General features: G+C 39.5%; 1 protein-coding gene across 3 annotated transcripts in view; it reads right to left on the bottom strand.

The window, feature by feature from the left end:
• Positions 1-1,150: 1,150 nt before the first annotated feature.
• The window catches only part of usp20 (ubiquitin specific peptidase 20), a 37,953-nt gene continuing 16,550 nt past the window's right edge, over positions 1,151-22,553 (bottom strand). For 2 of the 3 annotated variants that reach the window (XM_061733768.1, XM_061733769.1), the window contains exons 15-26: positions 17,974-18,068; positions 17,143-17,176; positions 17,018-17,063; positions 16,741-16,921; positions 15,882-16,008; positions 15,633-15,802; positions 14,608-14,689; positions 7,986-8,094; positions 7,780-7,882; positions 7,614-7,682; positions 6,576-6,744; positions 1,151-5,902 (exon numbers count right to left, since the gene is read on the bottom strand). In XM_061733768.1, the coding sequence (XP_061589752.1) occupies positions 6,587-6,744; positions 7,614-7,682; positions 7,780-7,882; positions 7,986-8,094; positions 14,608-14,689; positions 15,633-15,802; positions 15,882-16,008; positions 16,741-16,921; positions 17,018-17,063; positions 17,143-17,176; positions 17,974-18,068 (1,174 nt within the window). In that variant the 3' untranslated portion in view covers positions 1,151-5,902; positions 6,576-6,586. Of the gene's footprint in view, positions 5,903-6,575; positions 6,745-7,613; positions 7,683-7,779; positions 7,883-7,985; positions 8,095-8,451; positions 8,573-14,591; positions 14,690-15,632; positions 15,803-15,881; positions 16,009-16,740; positions 16,922-17,017; positions 17,064-17,142; positions 17,177-17,973; positions 18,069-22,553 lie in introns of those variants that run through there. The other variant, XM_061733770.1, reaches the window with a different exon arrangement.

The raw sequence follows: 22,553 nt of genomic DNA, 5'->3' as shown, positions 1-22,553 counted from the left end.
ACTTCAGATAAGGGGGTTAAGTTCTCTCATATGCATGCAGGCTACCCTGCATTAAACATGGAGCAGCATCTATTCACCTTCGCTTCATACTTTGGCTTTTGGACTTTGACCTTCGATTTCTGTACGGACTCAAAATAATACTAATGCGTTTGTTGGGAGACAAAAACCTCAACAGCTGTTTACTGCACTTAACTTTCCCATGTGGGCTCATATTTACCTGACAAATGTAATAGAGGGACGTACGACGGAGTATTAGGGCCAATCTAAGACAAAAAAAAAGGAAATGACGAGAATAAAGTCGTAAAATGACGAGAATAAAGTCGTAATATTTTGAGAATAAAGTCGTAATATTTTGAGAATAAAGTCGTAATATTACGAGAATAAAGTCATAATATTATATATATTATAAATATATAAATATAACTTCACAAAATGCTCAATATTCATTTTTACACAGGGAGAAGAGTTCTCATAAATTATATTCTCATAATGTTACGACTTTATTCTCATAATGTTACGACTTTATTCTCGTAACGTTACTACTTTATTCTCGCAATGTTACGACTTTATTCTCGTAATTTTACGACTTTATTCTCGTAATATTACGACTTTATTCTCGTAATGTTACGACTTCTCGTAATATTAAGACTTCATTCTCGTAATATTACGACTTTATTCTCGTAATATTACGACTTTAATCTCATAATATAACGACTTTATTCTCATAATACGACTTTATTCTATTACGACTTTATTCTCGTAATTTTACGACTTAATTTTCATTATATTATGACTTTATTCTCGTAATTTCCAATTTTTTTTTGTCTTAGTTTAGCCCTAATACTCCGTCGTAGGGATGAGACTCAGTAAAAACAAAAAAAAAATTTCTATTGTAAATGTGCAATATTAATGCGAAGATATCCGTATTAGTTATATATCTTACAGCAACATAATGTATTTTAAAAACACACAAAAGCAAAATGAGAATGCAGCATTTCTAAGAACAAACTGGCATTCAACAATATATTTAACAAAACAGGACATTTCACAACATACAGTAGTTTTTGTAGTTCATAAATCAAACAAAGCAACAAGGCAAACACAAAAAGAAATAATTAAAATGAAGGATAAGTAATTACTGGACAAAAAAAAAAAAATCACATTTGCTGTTTATGACAAACATCAGCAAAACAGAGCTTGCTCCTCTCTGGCCTTCCTCCAAAAGACCCTCCCCCTGTCAGTGATTGGCTGGAGAAATGTTTGTTACAGTTTCAATTTACAGAGACAGGGATATTTTCTATTTTTGCTTCACATAAGAAAAGGGGAAGCTAAACAACTGTGGTTTTAAGAAAATGTTCTGGATAAGAATTGACTACCCTACCTTTAATGAAATGTCATATGTGGATATTTCCAAATGCTGCAGTATTTTTGTGAAATGTTTCCAGATTTATGATTAATAGTTGTGATGCACGAGAGGTTCATTACTTTAGTTTTGTAATGGCATTGTGTAGCATTTTACAACATCTTTTGTGCAACAACACATAAGGCGTTACCACAGCTCATAACGTGCGATTCAAGATTAAATGAGCTTAAACAGGGTGAGTGGTCGTCTCCATGATGACGTCAGGGATCCTGCAAGTTCCCCTTCACCAATTCTCTGAGATTTAAATCTCCAAACTAATTGCAAACAGATTTTGTCTGTTTCACATGTGCCGTCTGACTCAACACATAAAAAACAACAAACAAGATTAATTGAGGACCAGAAAACTTTAATCATTACATCAGTTACACAGACATTAAGACATCCCACCGTCCACCGCTGGACGTACCGACATGGTCATGACCACTGCAGCCAAATGCTGTAAAATTCAGGGAGAACTTGAGTGAGTGAAATGCTGCCGTGATACCGTGGTTAACCTCTGAACCACAGCCATGCTCGCATTTTTCCAGTAAAATGAAAAGCTCACACGCATAACTACGTGCTCTAACACGAGCAAAAACATACTCCATTTGTGGGAATAGTTAAGTAATCACCACTCAAGACTTCCTAACACTGCGCTGGAGTATCCTGAACTACCTCAGCTGTTGAAACTATTATCATTTAAAAGATATCCAGTATTTCTCTCATGAGAAAACTCAAAATTGCACAAGGATTTTTATTTGTATTTCTCATTGCACTTATTTCCCCTCAAACATATCAAAACACAGGATACATACTGTCACAGTAATGATTATCATCTCTTGTTGTTAAAGTAGTGGGTGAACAAAAGAGAAACTTACACCACAAAACAATGTATTAGTGGCCTTTCTAAGAGCTGACGACGTGCTCGAGAATCTAAACGGGTACGCGCGGGTTCTTGTGAACCACAGTCAAAAATACATTCACGAGCCACAGCAAACATCTTGACATGTCACAGGTGAAATGAATGACCTTCCTAGTGGCTGTCTTGCAGTTGGCTCTTATTGGTCCCCCACTGCTGCAGATGGACACGCCTCCTTTCAGAGGGAGAGCAGCTCGGCGACGCCAATGTCGCCTGTTAACCGCAGTGCATACATAGTATTTCCCACAATCCCAAGTTCCTGGTTGCTCGTGGTTTCAGGAATATTTCCCAGTTCAATAGTCTGTTGGCAAAAAAACGAGCCTTTTCAATGTGCAAGAAATCACTGAAACTGAATGAAAATACAATTTTGAAGAAGTTCAGACCTTCACCTGGGAACGCAAATGGCTATTATTCAAAAGTGCGATGCATATCTCATTATGAACTTTTCAAAACTCACTAAATGCCACCGTGTACATTTATTCTATTATATCCACCCACATTGTTCAGATGCAAAACTTTGACCTAGAATACGTAGTACGCAGTATTTCAAGTACAAAATCCACAGAGTGCAGGACATATCTGGACGGTGCGCTAGTTCCAGAAAAATGTCCAGCATGCAATTAACCAGTCTACCTTAAATAGTGGTCAATTTCTGGTTTTGTCAGAGCATGTTTATGGTGACGTACTACACAATAATTACAACCACCGTATGCTGTAAATACTGTATGCTGCACTATATTTGCAATGCAGTGCAGCTTACAATATTTGAGTGAACTCGTGTTCTTACGGACTTTCGAAACATCGTTCGTTCGTTGGAGCAGACGTTTTTTGTTTTTCCTCTAGTCAAACCTGCTCCTACTCTTCTACAGTCAAAATCCTGGGGTGTGTTCACAGGTCACACTTATTTAATGTGAAGAGATGTTCAAAATGTATTTCTTCTCAACTTTATGAAGATAAAGCACAAGTACGTCATCTTTCCGGCAGAAAGACCTCTGACGTCGTCCGGAGTCAAACTTGTCATGTATGAACTAATGATAAAAAAAGCATCAATTAGATTAATGTTGTTGTACGGGTCGGCTTTTCTGGGTGGGGGGATAACAAGTTACAGCCAGCAGTTCCCCAGTTCCCCAGTTAACGGGTAGCTTGCTTTGGCATTAAAGCGCTTCCTGCCAGCTGCCTTAACTTCAGCTTTTATAGGTTTTTAGACAAAAAGAAGGGAGAAAAATTTACATTTTAATTTGTTAAGTCTTAAGAGGGATTGGGGGGAGATTTAAAGTTGGACGATTGCTGATAATTAATTTATTATGGAGATTCAGGTCCAAGTAAAAGGTACCGTCTCCTCTCATAGACAGGACTACAAAATATACCTGGCATTTTGAGTGGTGCCGGTTCCAGACCTAAAAGCCTTGTCTTTTATGTCCGTCACAATTATCCCTCTCGGTAAATGTGGCTTAAATCATTGCACTTCTACAAACTCTAACCGGTTTATCATAAATACAAAAGATTAAAAGCTGGGTCAAAGTGCAACTGTGTCGGCTGTATTAGAGGGTTACTTAACATGATGCACCTTGGCGAGTATTCTACCATCATCAGCCAAATTTCTCAAGATTAGAAAGAGCTAATAAATTAACTGCACGTTAAGCTTTAAAAAAAAAAAACTTTGAAAGTTTGGATTCATGTTCCCCGACACAAGCCTTGTTACCTGGTAAAAAACCCACTAACTGACCTATTTGCTGAGAAAGAAAATGTATATATAGATGAACTTAACATAAACTTTTATTATCTTTACATAATCCATGACTGCTAAGTATTATTTTAGAGGGAAAAGGAGAAAACAGCCCGCTAGATCCTGACACCTGAAGACCAAAATGAGCCTTCATTCAAATTTTAGGTCATTTGTTAACGAAAATCACAGGTTTTTAAAAAGTATTTCTTGATTTTAAACACAGCAGCAGCATTTATCCATTCTGCTCTTCTGTAAAAATGGATGTCAATATCATCAAACACCGAATATAAACAGAAAAAAATAATGCTATCCATATCGACATTTGGATTGAAGTCTAATCTTTCTTCCAATAATCTCAATTCCAGCAAACAGCTGGAGCACACACGGAAAGTTAAAAATATAAAAAAAAAACAACCTAAGAGCAGTTACTGACAGGTGACTTTAAACAGCAAACAACTGGAACCCGATGACTTAAAATATGGTTCAATCGCAGAGGATGATGGAAATCTTCACACGCGGATTGTAACTTGAGCAAACAAGCTTTAGTGTTTTAATCAGTGATGTGCATCATTAATAAACCTTTAAAATGGAGCGTAATTTAAGATATATACATATGCACAAATTTTTTTTTTTAAAAGCAAACACCTGTGTAAAATTGTCCTTACTCTCTTACTCGATAACTAAATGACAAATTATGGCAATGAGGAAAGAGCTCAAAAGCATCTAAAAAAAAACAGAAAGAACCTTTCTGCTGTAACAGGTTTGAATTTTGACATCCTGTGGTGATTAGTGATTTCAAACTAGCTCGTTCTTGCTTTTACATGGTGGAAAAAGTGCTTTATTTAATAAACAACTGTCACGTTACTTTGAATCCCAGGAAGCTCAAATAGCAGCTGATGCAAGTTGATTTAAACTAATGTTGCAGGAGAATTTCTCTGCAGGCTTTTACGAGAAAAAGTAATATTTTTGTTGAACAGTATCTCTTATCGCCCTTCTTATCATCTCTTCCTCTATGACTCATAACATCATACCATTCAACACTATACATGCCCTTATGACTATTTGATGGTTGTGCTTGCATAAACTAAACAAGAGCCAGTCAATGTTTAGATAATTTCGAGCACATCAACAGATAGATTATCTGTTTGAGCAGAAGGAGGGGGGGGGGGGGTCATCCTGTCAGTAAAATGCCTCTGTTGGAGCTGCATGCAGTGTGAGCCCCAACAATGATCTGTTTTAACCCAAACGTGCATGTTTTGTAGTCATAAATAAACCTGCTATGGCCATCTTAACTGGCATAATTAAACAAAGGGGAAAAAAAGACTTAATTCCTGAGGGCTCGCTCCACGGTGCTGTTGAGGTGGGAGGTGCAGGGGTTGATTATTTGATACATCCCACCTTTTTCACTGCAGTTGTTCCTATGTAACGAGTAAACAGGCACACAACAGAAAGCGTGTTAATGCATCGTGGTTGTTGCTACCAGTGAAACAGAAAAAGTCCTTGCACTAAACCCATGAAGCCATGTTCTCTGCAGCACTTTGGTTCGTGATACCGGCAGCTGCCCCGCCTGCCACCGACGGTTGAAGCAGTACATGAGACGTAGTCAACTACAGCAGCCACGGAGACACCACAGCTACTGAAAACAGCTCCAGAGATGTTACAACTTATTTGTTATTAAAACGCCTTAACACTGAAGATCTGAGTTATCCAATAAGTTACACGCTACCGAAGTACCGTTTCCTCCTCTTTGCGGCGCTGCATCAAAATAATACATCGCTACATATACAAAGGGGCCTCTCCACCAAGGTGCAAATTCCTCAGCTTCTTGTGAGGACAGGAGTGGGCATCAGAAGACCTGGGGAGAGTAAAATGAAACATAAACGTGAGAAACTGTTGGAGAACCAAAGCACCCTCATCTGCAGCTCCCTAAATGAGATTTCAACTGCTTCTCTGTTGTTCTTGGCCACATTTGCAGATAGTTAGCTCTCTGCCGGCCAGAAGGAATTTATGAGCCGCTGTGGTTGACGCAAACAAACGTGGATGGGGTTGTCTCACGCTCCAAGACTTCAGCTTCAGCTTCCATGTAATCCAAAAGTCTGTACACAAGATTTTTCTACACTACTTGGATGCTCTGGCCTATTTTAACATCTGTGAGTAACAATAACGACTGCAAAGCTGTTTTTGTACATGAGACAAGCTCATTGAAATTTTAAAGCCCCAATAAAAGACCTCAAATTCAACCAAGCTTATGAGAAGATTGACAGAGGAGAAAATGTCCACCGTTTGCTACTGTTGTCGTTGCCGGAAAGTCGAGATCACTGGCCAAAGAAATTAACAGATATGACTTAATGATGAAAACAGGATTAAAGTGTCTGACAACAGATGCTATAATCTTGGATTATTTTACGGTAAAGGAGCAATAACACACCCTGGATACTGAAGTGCAACGATGTCATTGCCCGTTGGGGATTAACAAGACACTGTTCGGTTCAATTCAGCCAACAACTAACATTAGTGAATACTCCAACCTCCATTCCTCTCAAAGTGCTCTGGTTTCTGCCTCAATCTTCCTCTCCCCATGAAGGCTCTCGGGGTCAGCCAGCGCCACCGTCTGTCTCACTGCAATCTCAGGGCCTCCGCCGTAAATGCCCAGCAAGTACTGCCACGTCTCCTCTGAGATCTGACCATAGTCTGCACCTGAGGTGGAAAACAGAAAATATATATATATTAGGGCTGTTCGATTTTGCCCAAAAATAAAATCTCGATTTTTTTCTCTCAAAATCCGATTTTCGATTACGATTATTTTGAGAATTGACAAAAGGCAAAGAAATGATTTCAAATATGCTGTTTTTTTATTGAACATTTGCCCCTTTGGGCTTTAAGTGCAAACTTTGCTCTTATTAAACCAAAAATGAATGAATAAAGTGCAAAACTCTGTAAAATAAGTTGAAAAAAAGTTTTAAAAAATATAATAAAATATAAAGTTTTATCTCTGAAAAAAAAAAAAAATCAGCAAATCAGCACTTGCAAACACACAGTAAGTTATATTTCCAATTAAATAAAACAAGACATTTTCTAATTAAACTAAACTGGGTCTTTGCATGCTAAATAATAATGCAACCCATGAAGGAGGTAGAGGTGTGTAATGTCAGTCATTACATTTGCTATTCACATTTGCAAGTTTTTTGCAAGGAACACGAGCCGGTCTACCGCATCTGGCTTGAGGGATGCCCGGTGGCCGATGTTACAACGCCCCCTCCTACACTAAAGAGCCTCTCCCATGGGGCACTTGTCGCAGGTATTGAGAGGTATTTCCATCAATCATTAATATGGTATCAATCATTAATATGTGTGCAGACAAGGTAAAAAAAAAAAAAAAAAAAGTGAAAAATCGATTTTACGATTTTCACGTTTTAACATCGTTCTAATTACATAATCGCGATTACGATTTAAAATCGATATATATATATATATATATATATATATATATATATATATATATATATCACCATCCGTTTACATCATTTGCACCTTTCCATCATCCTCCGTCAGTGCTGAGGTCTTACCTTGCTTCAGCTGTATGTGTCCTCCTTTCATAACACCAATCCTACTGTTGTCGATGGGACCCGGTGGCTCTGACATGAAGAGAAAAAACAAAAAAAAAAGTTTTGTAAAGAGACAAAGATGGACAACTCAAATAACCACCAGTATATTTATACTGCTGGGTAATACCATTATCTTTGCCCTTCACAAAGCTCTCCCACTCCCTGAACCACTGCATGCTGATACATAGGATCACCGTCGGAGCCTCCTCAGCCTGAAACTCTTTGTTCAGCTGCAAATGATGGAGAAAAAACACTCCTTTAAAAATGCCTGAACACAAAGCATGAAGATAGACTTACACACACATGAAACCCCACTGACGTGCAGGCGTTTACCTTGATGAAAGTGTCGATTTCTGTTTTCCTGCGTTTCGCCAGAGTTTCGATCTCCACCTGACAGATGGCGCAAATGTACAGGTGGTTGACGGCTGGGCCGCCTCCAAAGCTGAAAACGGAGACACCGATATCAAATCAAAAGTAACTATAAATACCAGTATCGCACAGAAGCGCGGTATCTACTCAGTTACAGATGAATGTACAAATGCAGGAAGGAGAACAGCATCAGAAAACAGCAAAAAACAATGTTTTCTGGTATATTCTAATACATAAATGTGTTTATTTAAGGTATACAAATATAATATGGTGTATAAATCAAACTTTATTTGTTTAGCGCTTATCATACAAATAAAATGCAACGCAAAACGCCACACACACGCACGCACGCACGCACGCACGCACGCACGCACACACGCACACTGCAAATAGTTTTCTAAACCCGCCAGTGTGCTTTAACTGGAACCATTCCTAAAGAGTTTAAGTGTTTTTGGTCTCCGCATGTTTATTATACCTCTCCAAACTTGTACATTTTGGTGAACAGAGACTTAACGAGTCAGATAGAAACCCAAAAGAAGTTAATATGGCAGGCTTCCGGCTTAGCTGTACATGGGGTGAGACGTGATTAGCGGAGCTCCTGCAGAGTTAATTTTAATTCAACATTTATAGGCACTTTTTGCATCACTCCCACGGCTTTGGTTTTAACTAAATTATTTTCAACGCGGTTACTTCGACAACTTACCACGGAAATGCCTCCAAAGTCCTTCAAAGCGGGGAATAACCCTCTAGCTAACCCGCGGCCTGCTGCTCATGCCGTCTCCTCGCCCCGCGGTGATTCCCCTCCTCCGGAGAGCACCTGCGCTGCGCAGGTTCCAGCTGCGGAGTTCAGCCGGCTTAAAACCGAACTCCTCTCCGCTCTCCGCAATGATGTTGCAGCTATATTTCGGTCAGAGCTTCAGGCAGCACTTACCGAGAATTTAACGTCCATTAAGTCCGAGCTGCTTTCTCTTAAAGCCGATCTTTCTGGCAGTATTTCATCCATGAAGGCGGACGTCGCGGGTCTCGCGACCACGGTCGCTGGGATGGAGCTGTCCGTCTCAAGCTGCTCAGACGACATCGTTGCTCTCCAGAAAAAAGTGGATCACTTGTCGAAAGAATATGTGAGGCTGGAGGACAGATGCGAGGATTTGGAGTCAAGGTCTCGTCGGCAGAACGTACGGATTATTGGCGTCCCGGAGGAGGATCCTGACTCTTCATCTGCAGCCGGTGTTTCCAGGCTATTGGCGGAAGCCTTCTCCCTCGACGCAGAGCCGGTGGTGGATAGAGCCCACCGCACCCTCATGCCGAGACCGAAGCCCGGGGAGCGGCCCCGCGCAATAGTGGCAAGGCTCCATTATTACACCGACTGCGCTGACATCCTGAGAAAGGCGAGAGAGCGGCAGCAGATCAAAGTCCGGGGTATGAGCATCTCCGTGTTCCCGGACCACACAGCCAAGACAGCGCGGGCGCGCGCTGCCTTTATATCGGGCGCCGTCAGCTGCGGGAGATTGAAGGAGTCCGGTATGGATTGCTGTATCCCGCACGGCTGCGTGTAACCCATGACGGCCAGCAGCGTGACTTCACGTCGCCAGATGAAGCCCTGGCATTCATCAGGAAAATAAAAAAAGTGACTACCAGCTAGTTTTCTGGGACGATTTATCCAGCTTGATGTCCGTGCGGGACTCTGGCCCGGGGTGAGTGACTGAGTCAATTCAGAAAATGGGACTTTATGTCGTAATTTTTTATTTTTTATTTTTTATTTATTTATTAATTTTTTTTTCTTTTCTCTTCTAACTATCAATGGGAACAACACCGTTTTAAATTGATGGCCTAATCATTTCTCTGGTATGATGCCTTGATAAGAAAATATGCACGCACCCCTGTCTTTTCTTAAATTGTGTGCATGTGTGTGCGTGTCTGTGTGGGTGTGTGAGTGCATATATGTATATATTATTGTTCTATAGGCCAAAGATCTCCTTAATTTACGTTTGTTGTTACCCTGACAAGACAGCGATCGTCAGAATGCCTCAGATTGATGGTTTCATATGCCTCATATTTTATTTATTTTTTTTTTTAAAGGTTTTAACTCTGCAGGAGCTAATTTTGTTTTTGTTTTTGTATTTAGCTTTATAGTCGAAAGCATCTCTTTTTGAGAATGGCTTCCTTTGAAGCCAGCACGGCTGTTTCCATCGTTTGGGGATGGGATCATCTAATGTGCGTTGGGTGGGTGGGCGGGGGTTATGGGATGTTGGCTTTTTGTCTCTGTAGGTATGTATATACTCCTGAGTTTTGTTTGTTTTGGTTTTCCCTTTTACCTCTTTTCCTTATATCTCCTCTGGTGGTGGGTGAGTCGGTCTTATTTTCTCTCAGAGAATGCCTATGAACGATCGTAATCTGCGCAAGCCTGATACTGGATCAAACATTACATTCACTAGCTGGAATGTGAAAGGTGTGAATAATCCAATTAAGCGATCAAAGATTTTTTCACATTTGAAACGCTTGGACACTGACATAGCTTTCCTTCAGGAAACTCATTTGCGAAATAAAGATCATTTCAGACTCAAACGAGCTTGGGTGGGTGATATTTTTCATTCAAATTTTGATTCTAGGTCTAGAGGAGTAGCAATTTTGATCAACAAAAGAGTCAATTTCTCCGTCTCCAGGACAATATCCGATAAGAATGGTAGATATCTTATTGTTGCGGGCACTCTATACTGTAACCCTGTATTGTTGGTGAATATATATGCCCCTAATTTTGATGACCCCAATTTTACGGATAGGCTGTTTGGCAACCTCCCTTTCTTAAATACGCATATTACAATACTGGGCGGTGATCTGAATTGTGTTATTAATCCTTCTTTGGACCGTTCGAATCCTCGTACTTTGACTCAATCCTCTATGTCAAAATCTATTACCGATTTTACAGTCAAGAACGGGCTTGTTGATCCGTGGAGGGTCTCACATCCTGGAGATAAGGAATTCTCTTTTTTTTCTCAAGTACATCAGTCATATTCACGTATTGACTATTTTTTTGTTGATGGCTCTCTTCTCCCCAAAGTTACTTCTGTCGTATACCACCCAATTGTTATTTCGGATCACGCCCCTCTAACTTTGAATATAACATGGTCTGAGCGCCCCCGTTTTTCTTCTCCCTGGAGGTTTAATCCATTGCTTTTATCCGACGATGCATTTAATGTTTCTATATCTGCTTCAATAGATGATTTCATTGCATTAAACAAAACAGATTCTACCAGTTTTTCGCTAGTATGGGAATCACTCAAAGCATATTTGCGAGGACAGATTATCTCTTATTCAGCATACGCCAGTAAAATCCGCAGGGCTAAATTACAGGAGCTCACATCTAAAATTCAGGACACAGACAGACTAAACTCAGTTAACCCGAGTCCGAGTTTACTGAAACAACGGCTTGATTTGCAGTCAAAATTCGATCTTATAGCGACTGCCGATTCTGAACGGCTCCTTTTACGCGCTCATGCCAACTATTATGAACACGGCGATAAACCAAGCAGGTTATTGGCTCACCAATTAAAAAGGCAAGCAACGTCGAGACTGATTCCCAGCATTAGAGATTCTAATGGCACACTTACCACCGATCCAATCGCCATCAACACAACTTTTAAATCATACTACTCCTCTCTCTATGAGTCAGAATCTCCACTTGACACAGCAGAAATGACCTCCTTTCTTGATAATATCACTGTCCCTACTATTAATTTGGATGTGGCTAATGGCCTCGATGCTCCTTTCAGCTTGCAAGAAATTGCTGCCGCCATTGAAGCTACGCAAAGCAACAAGGCCCCTGGTCCCGATGGGTTCGGAGCTGAGTTTTTCAAAAAATTCAAAGACAAATTAGCCCCCCTTTTACTTTCAATGTACAATGAGTCCCTTGATCATGGCTCATTGCCTCCCTCTTTAATGCAGGCGTCTATTGCCCTCCTTTTGAAGAAGGACAAGGACCCTGAATCATGCACTTCTTATAGGCCCTTGTCTTTACTGAATGTAGATGTCAAAATTTTAGCCAAAGCACTAGCAATTCGTCTTGATAAGATCCTTCCTAGCATCATATCTGAGGAGCAGAATGGTTTCATCAAGGGACGCCAGCTCTTCTATAATGTTCGTACACTTCTTAATGTGATTCTCTCTAAAGATTCTTCTCCACTCCCTGAAGTTGTTATCGCAATTGATGCTGAGAAAGCTTTTGATCATGTCGAATTTAACTATCTTTTTGCAACACTTCATAAATTCGGATTTGGACACAGGTTTATATCGTGGATTAGACTTCTTTACACTTCCCCTCAGGCCAGCATTCACACCAATGACAACTACTCCACTTATTTTACATTATCACGTGGCACGAGACAGGGCTGCCCTCTCTCCCCTTTGCTATTCGCTCTATCCGTCGAACCACTTTCAATTGCTTTAAGAACTCTTCCTCTATTTCGCGGAGTCTCTAGGTCCAATGTGGAACTTAAATTGTCACTTTATGCAGACGACCTCCTTTTATATGTATCTGACCCTTTAACCAGCATCGCACCAATATTATCTCTGTTGAAGAATTATGGATCCTTCTCCGGCTATAAGGTCAATCTTCACAAGTGTGAATGCTTCCCCATAAACTCCTCTGCTTTACAACTCAAACAATCTGATATCCCCTTTAAACTCAGCCCGTCAGGCTTTAGATACTTAGGGATTAATGTGACCCGCACTCTGCCCTCTCTTTTCACCGCTAATTTTTCCTCACTGGTAACTCGAGTGAAGGCGGACTTACAGAGGTGGAACTCCCTACCATTGTCACTGATAGGAAGAATTAACACAGTGAAAATGACTGTATTGCCTAAATTTCTTTTTTTGTTCCAATGCACTCCTTTATTTCTACCAAAATCTTTTTTTAAATCACTTGACCAAATTGTTTCCAACTTTTTATGGGCCGGTAAGACACCCAGAGTGAGGTATTCGCTTCTCCAAAAATTTAAATTTAATGGGGGTCTAGCACTACCAAACTTTATGCTTTACTATTGGTCAGCGCATATTCACAAACTAACTTATTGGCTTCAGTCTCCTGAGTTATTATGGTGCAGATTGGAGGCTCAGTCACTCTCTTCATCCTCTGTAACGGCCCTACTCTCCTCCTCTTTACCATTGAATCCCTCTAAGTTTACAAATAGCCCTGTGGTGCTTTCCTCCCTTAAGATTTGGTCACAGTTTAGGCGCCACTTTAAATTTGCTTCTCCATCCATCTATACACCTGTTACTAAGAATCATCTGTTCCCTCCATCACTAATAGACACCACTTTTATGATTTGGTACAGCCGGGGCATTAAGCACTTCAGGGATCTATATAAGGATGGTATCTTTTCCACATTTTCAGATCTGAGGTCAAAGTTCAATTTGCCTGCCTCCCATTTGTTTCGCTACTTCCAGCTTCGACACTGCGCCTCTGCTCTGTTTCCATGCTTCCCTTCCCTTCCTGCTAACCAACCGTGGGATGATCTTCTAACAATGAAACTCAGTCAAAAGTCTCTGATATCTAAGATATATGCACTGTGTATGACATTTGATGATCATTCTGTAGATAAAGCTCGGGAGGGTTGGGGACGAGAGTTGGGCCTTGACTTCACAGGGGAGCTGTGGGATAAAGCTATCCGTAGCATACGATCTAGCACGCCTTGCGCTAGATTTGAACTTATTCAATTTAAGGTGCTGCATAGAGCCCACCTATCAAAATCCCGATTATCGGAAATATATCCGAATGTTGCAGACCTATGTGACAGATGCCAGGGCTCTCCCTGCAATTTAAGTCATATGTTTTTCTCCTGTCCTAGGTTACAGAAATTTTGGAGTGATTATTCTGTGATCATGTCTAAAGTTCTGGGTAAAAAAGTTGTTATGGCCCCTCTCTTAGCAATATTCGGACTCTCTGTTGACTCCTCACATATCAGCCACACACAGTCAGAAGTATTGGCTTTCACATCCCTTTTAGCAAGACGTCGTATCTTACTTCTATGGAAATCCCCCAAGTCCCCGTCTATTTCTATTTGGCTTAGTGATGTTATGTTTTTTCTTAAATTGGAGAAGGTGAGATACTCTTTAAAAGGCAACGCAGCTAAATTCGTTCGCAAATGGCAATCTTTCATAGACCACTTTACCGCGTTGAAGACTCTACCCACCGACTGACCCCCCCCCTCCCTTAATTTTCTTTTCATCTCCTTAATTTGTTTTTTTTTATGTTTTATTTATTTCCAGTTAATGGGATATCACTTATGGGCATCTACATTCACCACTGCATTTGTTTTTTGTATGCATTTTTGCTCATACATTACTTTCCTCCTTTGATCATTTCTTGCTCATCTGTTTATTTATTATTTAACGCTACAGAGACTCTGTTCCTTAGTTAGGTTTTGTGTGTTTTAAAAAAAAAAAAAAAAAAAAAAGGAGACAATGTATAATGCGTGTGTTTGACTACAGATTTCCATGTTTTCATTGTATGTTGTTTCCTATAAAAAGATCAATAAAAAAAAAAAAAAAAAAAAAAAGAAGTTAATATGGCAGCGCTGTGTACATTTACCTGTTGTACAGGTATTCCCACACGTTCTGGGGAACGATCACGACCAGATCATCGATGTACTGATACTTATTAGGAGGGATCCCTGTGCAGAGAAAGCATTAAGGTTAATGAAACAATGTGAAAGGAGTTGTTTTTTTTGTTGTTTTTTTTTAAGGACAAAAAAGAAAACCACCCTTTGCCTCCCTTCTTGCACGGTGAAAGTCTGCAACTTAGAAGCAACATGGCCAGGTTTTCCCAAATCAAAACATTCACATGACTTATGGTGATCGAAATTCAAAAACGACGCTGCAAATGAGCGATGTGCAATGCGAGTCGACGGTTGTAATTCTGCTGTTTTTGGAAGCGCTGACTCAGTCTTTTAATTTTGTATCTATTTTTTTTATTGAAAATGGTTCAACATATCCAGTATGAGTGTGATAAAACAAAGAGTTGGGGTCACATTGAAATTCATACCAGCAATATTTTCAAAATGGCGGAGACGCGACGAGAGAAGCAAAAACCTGCCGAGCCTGCGAGGACACCAGAGACGGGTCTGCTCAGGTCTCAAATGCTTTGAAGCCGTTTTGTTCTCGTCGTCGTCAGTTTGAAAATCAGTTTCAACTTTTAATTCATTGTCTTTTGACAAGCTTCATTTCAATATGGGATTCAAATTAACTGCAAATCCTTGCACACTGCATCTGTCATTTTTATTAATTTATTTTATTTTGGGGTGGTGTGGGTGTGATTACTTATATTGATATTTTGTCATCAAATAAAATCTTCAGCCTTTCTTATTTGTCAGTCACAGCATTTTTTAAATAAAAACCTAAATGTTATTGAAATTGCAGATGTGGCGTTCTTCCATCAGAGTCAGATTTTTATAATTTTTCCCAAAATCGACAGAGTTTTTGGGTCTGGTAACCTTCATTAACAGCAATTCAGTGCCTCCTCAACCAGGTCAGCCATCTGACACCCCTTGAGCTCTTAGCGAAAGCAGGTCTGATTCTGATCTTGAAAGGCTTTGGACACAATTACCACACTATTACCTCCATGCTGACATAGAAACGTGTGATTGCTGATGGGGCCCGGCTCGGCGAAGGTGTTGAACTTGTTCAGCCATTCTCTGGAGATGTAAAACTGCAGCAGGCTGGGCTCCTTCATGTTGGCCAAAGCCACCACCTTCTGTCTCTCTCTTACCGATTCCTCGCTACTTTTCCTGCATCAGTCCGTGGAAAAACCCAGTGAGCGCAGTGAGCTGTGCCGATTCTGAGTAAATGAGGTCCTCCGATGCTCACCTGTAGAATAGCACATATGCCTCCGCGTTCTGCACCACCGTCTCATGGACTTCTGTCACATACTGGTCGTCAAACTCGTACCACTGGCCATTGATCACATTCTGACAGTAAGCTATGTAGTGTCCACCTGTATCAATAAAAAAATAAAAGTAGCACAGAAACGTCACCAAAGACGGACGAGAGCAGAAAGACGGGACCCTGATGTTGTCTTAGGGCTGGGCGATATATCGAGATTTTAATATATATCGATATATTTTCAAACACGATATGGTACGAGACAATATCGTTTATATCGATTTAAAAAAAAAAAAAAAAAAAAATTACATTTTTTTTTTTATGATTTTGATATAGCTTATTTTGTGACAAATTGACTTGAATGTTTTATTTGAGATTTGAACAAATGTTTTGTTATTTGCACAACTGTCAACCTCAGTGGAAAAGTCTGCCTGTTACTGTCTACATTGTATTAATTGCACAGTGTATTTTAATTTAATTGTTATGCAGGAAAGGGATATTTGTTTTATTTTATTCAAGAAGAATTTTTATTCTATATATGCAGGCAGTTTATTTTTATTTCATGTGTTTTATATATGTTGATATTGTGCAGACCTCTGTTAATAAAGGTACCTGTGTGACATTTGGCACGAGGCTTTGTATTAAAACTGACTGTTTTTTTAAGGGTTTGCCTCAGAAAAAATGAAGCTAACAGAGATGCTATGCTATAATGCTTTGGGGGAAACCCCAATTAAGGCACAGAAAAAATATCGAGATATATATCGAGTATCGCCATTCAGCTAGAAAATATCGAGATATGACTTTTGGTCCATATCGCCCAGTCCTATGTTGTCTGGTCTCTTACTTCCTGCCGTGCCGTGGTGGCAGATGACGGACAGAAGGTCGTAAGTGGTGACTTGAGATGGGCTCTCTTTCGCCAGGAAAGGCCGCATGTCCAGGCCCTCCAACGGGAAGGACACATGGCTGCTGATCTTGAACGAGTACATGACCTCGTGCCTGAAACGCTTCAGGTGGATGCACAGAATCTGGAAGAGAAACGTAGTCGAGCAGCAGATCGCAACCAAGATCAAACTGTTCATCTCAAGCAAGACAAGGATCAGATGATTAAAAATAAAAAGTACCTCTGGAAGCTTAAGAACTTTGCAGTATTTAATGCCATTTCTCAACCTGCACAGAACAAAATGAGTAAACAAATGCATGTGAAGGATAAACACTATCAGTTCATAGAATTACTGCAAACACTCACTTTTTACACCGCTCACAGCTGTACATGTTGTCTCCTGGAAACAAGGGCACAAAAACATAAAAATCACACATGTGTTATTATTACTAATGTTATTTTATTTGTGTACTTTTTTTTTAATTTTTAATTTTATTCATTTATTTTTTAATTTAATTCAATTTTTATTTTATTTCTTGTTTACATATTATGTTTTATTGCTATTATCTTCTTTGTATGTGGGAACTGGGGAGGGTGGGATATATGTGGGGTTGTTTGTCTTAAAAAATATTGAAAAACCTTATAAAGTTATAAAAAAAAATAAATGTTTTTTGAATATTGGCAAGGATGGTGATGATTTAAGAGATTTATTGAGTGAATTCTACAAGTGGGGAAAGATTGATGTTTACATGTTCTACAAAACGGTAAATTAAAATCATCTTTGTGCAAAAAAAAAAAAAAAAAAAAACACAGAATGCAGAACTCAAAAACAACATTACAGACAGTAGACAGGAAAATAAGAAAGAGATAGGGTGGAAAATGATTCATCAGGTGTTGTAAGTGATGTTGAAGAGACAGGTTTTGAGATGACTTTTGAAAGATGGCAGTGAATCAGAGTTAAGGATGGCCGGAGGGGGATGAGATCCAGGGGGGAAGGGCAGTGGCAAAGGCATTTGGTCCTGGTGATGGTGGTGAGAGCGTTGGCATCAGTGGAGCGTGTTCGTTGGGGGTGAATGGGGTGAGGAGAATCTTGAAATGTATGCGTTGTTTTACAGGAGGCCAGAGAAGTTGACAGAGGATGGGCCGACGTGAAGCACCTTTTTCCCCATCACAATGCACATTTCAGGACATGCGTACCTTTGAGTTCATCTGCAGCAAAAAAGGCAGCGAGGCAGTCTTCTAGCGTCACCATGGGACCCCAAAACCAGCTCGGGATACATGACACTACGAACCTGTTTGAAAAACACAACATGGCCAGATTTGATCACTGCAAGCAGAGACGGTCCTGACCTGGACGTTTCTGACAACGATGACCGTCAGCAGTATTATCCAGCCACGAGCAGAGAGTCGACTTTCAGCCACGGTACACAATGTGCTCCGTGGATAATCTCAGATCAGTCCACATTTCTGAACAGGAACCTCTCCGTTTCGTAACAAGTGTTTTTCTTTTAGTTTTTCGCCAATTGTGCAATAATTTTGTTGAAAAAGGAAAAAAAGCTATTGCTGCTCATGTTACTGTTACTGCTGAACGAAGTGAAGTTTGGCAAACAAAAGTTTAAATATGCAATAAAACTTATTTTGCTGTTGTGGACGGGTACTCCGAAGAGGGTTTAGGTTTTAAGACCCTACAAAACTATACAGAGCTGACAGAAAAAGATGACGATTCTCTATATCAGGGGTCGGCAACCCGCGGCTCTAGAGCCGCATGCGGCTCTAGAGCCGCATGCGGCTCTAGAGCCGCATGCGGCTCTTTAGCGCCGCCCTAGTGGCTCCTGGAGCTTTTTCAAAAATGTTTGACCTTTTTTTCCTTTCTTTCTTCTTTTTTTTCTTCTTTTTTTCCTTTTTTCCTCTTTTTTTCTTCTTTTTTCCTTTTTAATCTTGACATTTTGACTTTTTCTCAACATTTTGACTTTTTTCTTGAAATTTTAACTTTTTTCTCGACATTTCGACTTTTTCCTCGACATTTCGACTTTTTTCTCAACATTTCGACTTTTTTCTCGAAATTTTTACTTTTTTTTCAACATTTTGACTTTTTTCTTGAAATTTTAACTTTTTTCTCGACATTTCGACTTTTTCCTCGACATTTTGACTTTTTTCTCGACATTTCAACTTTTTTCTCAAGATTGTACTTCAACATTAATCTTGACATTTAGACTTTTTTCTCGAAATTTTTACTTTTTTCTCGACATTTCCACTTTTTTCTCGAAGTGCATAATAAAAAAAATAAATCTTCTCCCAGTTATAACTAATATAGATACATGCAGCATGTGTTGCCTTAATTCTAAGGCTTATACAAGACTTCATTTTTTGCGGCTCCAGACATATTTGTTTTTTGTGTTTTTGGTCCAATACGGCTCTTTCAACATTTTGGGTTGCCGACCCCTGCTCTATATTCATCACTAAAGGTCATGCTGATGATTCAAAATTCCCTTAAAAATTATTGATATGCACATCTTCATGGGATTCACCGTCTAATACGAAAGAAATGATTCAAACAAGCCCGCACACCCGTTGAAAAATATAATTCTCCGGAACAGACGTGACCAAACACTGATTTACTCCTCTGTGTCACAGTGCGGCGTAGACGGTTACAGAACTGGAGAACACCAAGCCAGTAATGATGACTATCTGTTCACAGCTGGATCTACTGAACGACAGCAAGTTAGAGCCTGTATCCGTGTCTTTACCGTCTGATCCAGGTGTGAACATATTAACCTTTGAGTCTTCTTTTATGTCTAACAACATGTCTGCAGCGCTTTTCTATCGCAAGAATGTCGTAAAAAGAAGGGTATGTCACCTAGAAACCTTTGGAGAGCTGTAAATCATCCTGTTAGCTCGGCGCTTGCAGCTCAATGAAACATAAATCTATCCAATAAATTCCACTTATCTGAGATTGGTTGGAGGCTCAGACCTCTTCACTTAGGTGTCTTAGGGGTAGTGGTGTGAGTGGTCAGGGAGAACCCAGACCACCACTTTTAGTTCTACCAGGGAAATACTGAGGCATTCCCTCATGTTTGAGGTCTGTCCTAAGGCCTCCACCTGGTTCGACACACCTGAAACAACTCCAGAGGGGAGGCGTCCAGGAGGCGTCCTGAACCAGAAGCCCAAACCACCTGAACTGGCCCCTTTCAATGTGGAAGAGCAGCGACTCTACTCAATTTACACAATTTCGGGAGCAAAGACGAAAGACAGAACCGTCTTGCAACCAAAAACAGGCTGCGACAGATATGATTCCTTCTGCACACAAGCCCAAAAACAATGTATTTAACCTTTGTCTGTTGTTAGGGTCGCCACCGACCCGTTCTTAGGTTTTAAATTCATAAAAATACCACAAAAATGCGTTTATTGCATCAAGGCTTTTTGACTTTGTCAGGAACCTTTATTTCAACAAAATAATATCCAACATTTTTTTTTCACTAAATTATAAAAGGCTCTGGTTGAAATTGTTACCTTTTACTTTTTTTCCATTTCCTTAAAGTAAATTGGGTCGAAACTTACCCATAACACCATAGATGTTACTATAGTTAATAATAATAAAATGAAAAAATAAATGAAACAAATGTATTTAAGATATGTGTCCTAATACCTCTCCGTAATAGCCAGGTAACACAACAACCTTTTATTTATTCATATGATTCTCTTGAGGCTCATTTTACCAGTTTTTAAAATTGAAATTAAGGGCTATACTGACAAAAAAAAGGCCCAGAGTCCCATACCAAAAATATTAAAACCAATATTTTCATGGATAAGGAAGCCTAACAATGTAACCAAGAGATGAGAAACAAATTGGATGATGGATAATTGCTTTTAGTGTATTTTAGAGATCATTTAAAACACGGGTCAAAACCGACCCGTTAACATCGGAGATGGTAACAGAAAGCTAACACCAGACAAAGGTTAAGCAACCCAGAGTAATTCCTCCCAAAAGAAAGAAGCTAAGCATAAAAGAAACTAAGCTTTACAAGACTGAGAAAGAGTCAGATTTGGTGGAGTTGAGGCAAAAGGAGTCATCTCGCATCACATTTGTATCAACAGCCTGAGTCACATCATGGTGCACCAGACTCTAGTCTAGTCGTCCGAATGATGACCAGAAACTCATTTTAAACAATTTTTTTTAACCGCATTCAGCACACACAAACATCACGTCTGTGGTTCATTTTCACCTCTTGTTTTCTAGCCGCTCTTGCACGCTGATGACGCAACCTGCACCCTGCCACATCATGCCGTAGCCTACAACACAACAGTGCATCATCATTGTGCACGCCGCTCTTGACGTCTCACCCAAGATTAAGAAAATCCAACTTGTGCAGTGTGGCTTGCATTTATCTTCTAGCAACCCTGGAGTCACTACCCATATTTCACAACCAAACGTGAGAGTCGGCGTGTGGGCTGACTGGTAAATGGAAAGCCTTGCCTTTTGAACCGACTCTTCATCACAACAGACGAGTGCAGATTACTTCCCAGTAAACCGTACAACATATTAGGGCTGGGCGATATATCGAGATTTTAATATATATCGATATATTTTCAAACACGATATGGTACGAGAAAATATTGTTTATATCGATTTAAAAAAAAAAAAAAAAAAAAAAAAAATTACATTTTTTTTTTAATGATTTTCATATAGCTTATTTTGTGACAAATTGACTTGAATGTTTTATTTGAGATTTGCACAAATGTTTTGTTATTTGCACAACTGTCAACCTCAGTGGAAAAGTCTGCCTGTTACTGTCTACATTGTATTAATTGCACAGTGTATTTGAATTTAATTGTTATGCAGGAAAGGGATATTTGTTTTATTTTATTCAAGAAGCATTTTTATTCTATATATGCAGGCAGTTTATTTTTATTTCATCGTTTTATACATTTTGATATTGTGCAGACCTCTGTTAATAAAGGAACCTGTGTGACATTTGGCACGAGGCTTTGTATTAAAACTGACTGTTTTTTTAAGGGTTTGCCTCAGAAAAAAATGAAGCTAACAGAGATGCTATGCTATAATGCTTTGGGGGAAACCCCAATTAAGGCACAGAAAAAATATCGAGATATATATCGAGTATCGCCATTTAGCTAGAAAATATCGAGATATGACTTTTGGTCCATATCGCCCAGCCCTACAACATATCATCCTGTAAATCCAGGATTGTGCTGTTTTTCCACAAAAAATGGACTACCGTATTTTCTGGACTATAAGCCGCACCTGTATATAAGCCGCACCCACTTTTATTTAAAAAAAAAAAAAGATATGCAAGCCGCAGATATTTATGTTGTTAGATAAGATATTTACTACATGTACAGAACGATTTTGAGCTGTAAATGATGTACATGTTTGTACCTAAATAGATCCTTTCCTAACAGTGTCTTTTAACACGGCAGCAACTTTGCTGATTAAAACGGGACAGAACCAAGAGAAAATAACCGGTATTTATTTATCTATTTATCTGTTTGAAATCTACTTCTACTTCTATCTGCTAAAGAAAAAGTAGCGTATTCTTCTTTGCATTTATTTTGTCTTAGTTTTGATTCTAATTCCGGTTAGCACTCCCCCTAGCGGTGGAAGAAAAATCCACAGAATAGCCGCACCTTTGTATAAGCCGCACGGTTCAAAACCTATGAAAAAAGTAGCGGCTTATAGTCCAGAAAATACGGTAATCAGCTCATTCACTGCATTTCCTGTTAAGTGAATCACGAAACACCTGCATCATCACAGCTGAAGT

The sequence above is a fragment of the Cololabis saira genome, chromosome 11 (genome assembly GCF_033807715.1).
Source record: "Cololabis saira isolate AMF1-May2022 chromosome 11, fColSai1.1, whole genome shotgun sequence".
Lineage (NCBI taxonomy): Eukaryota > Metazoa > Chordata > Actinopteri > Beloniformes > Belonidae > Cololabis > Cololabis saira.
Note: the sequence above shows the minus strand (reverse complement) of the source record. Positions and strands in the feature narration are given on the sequence as shown.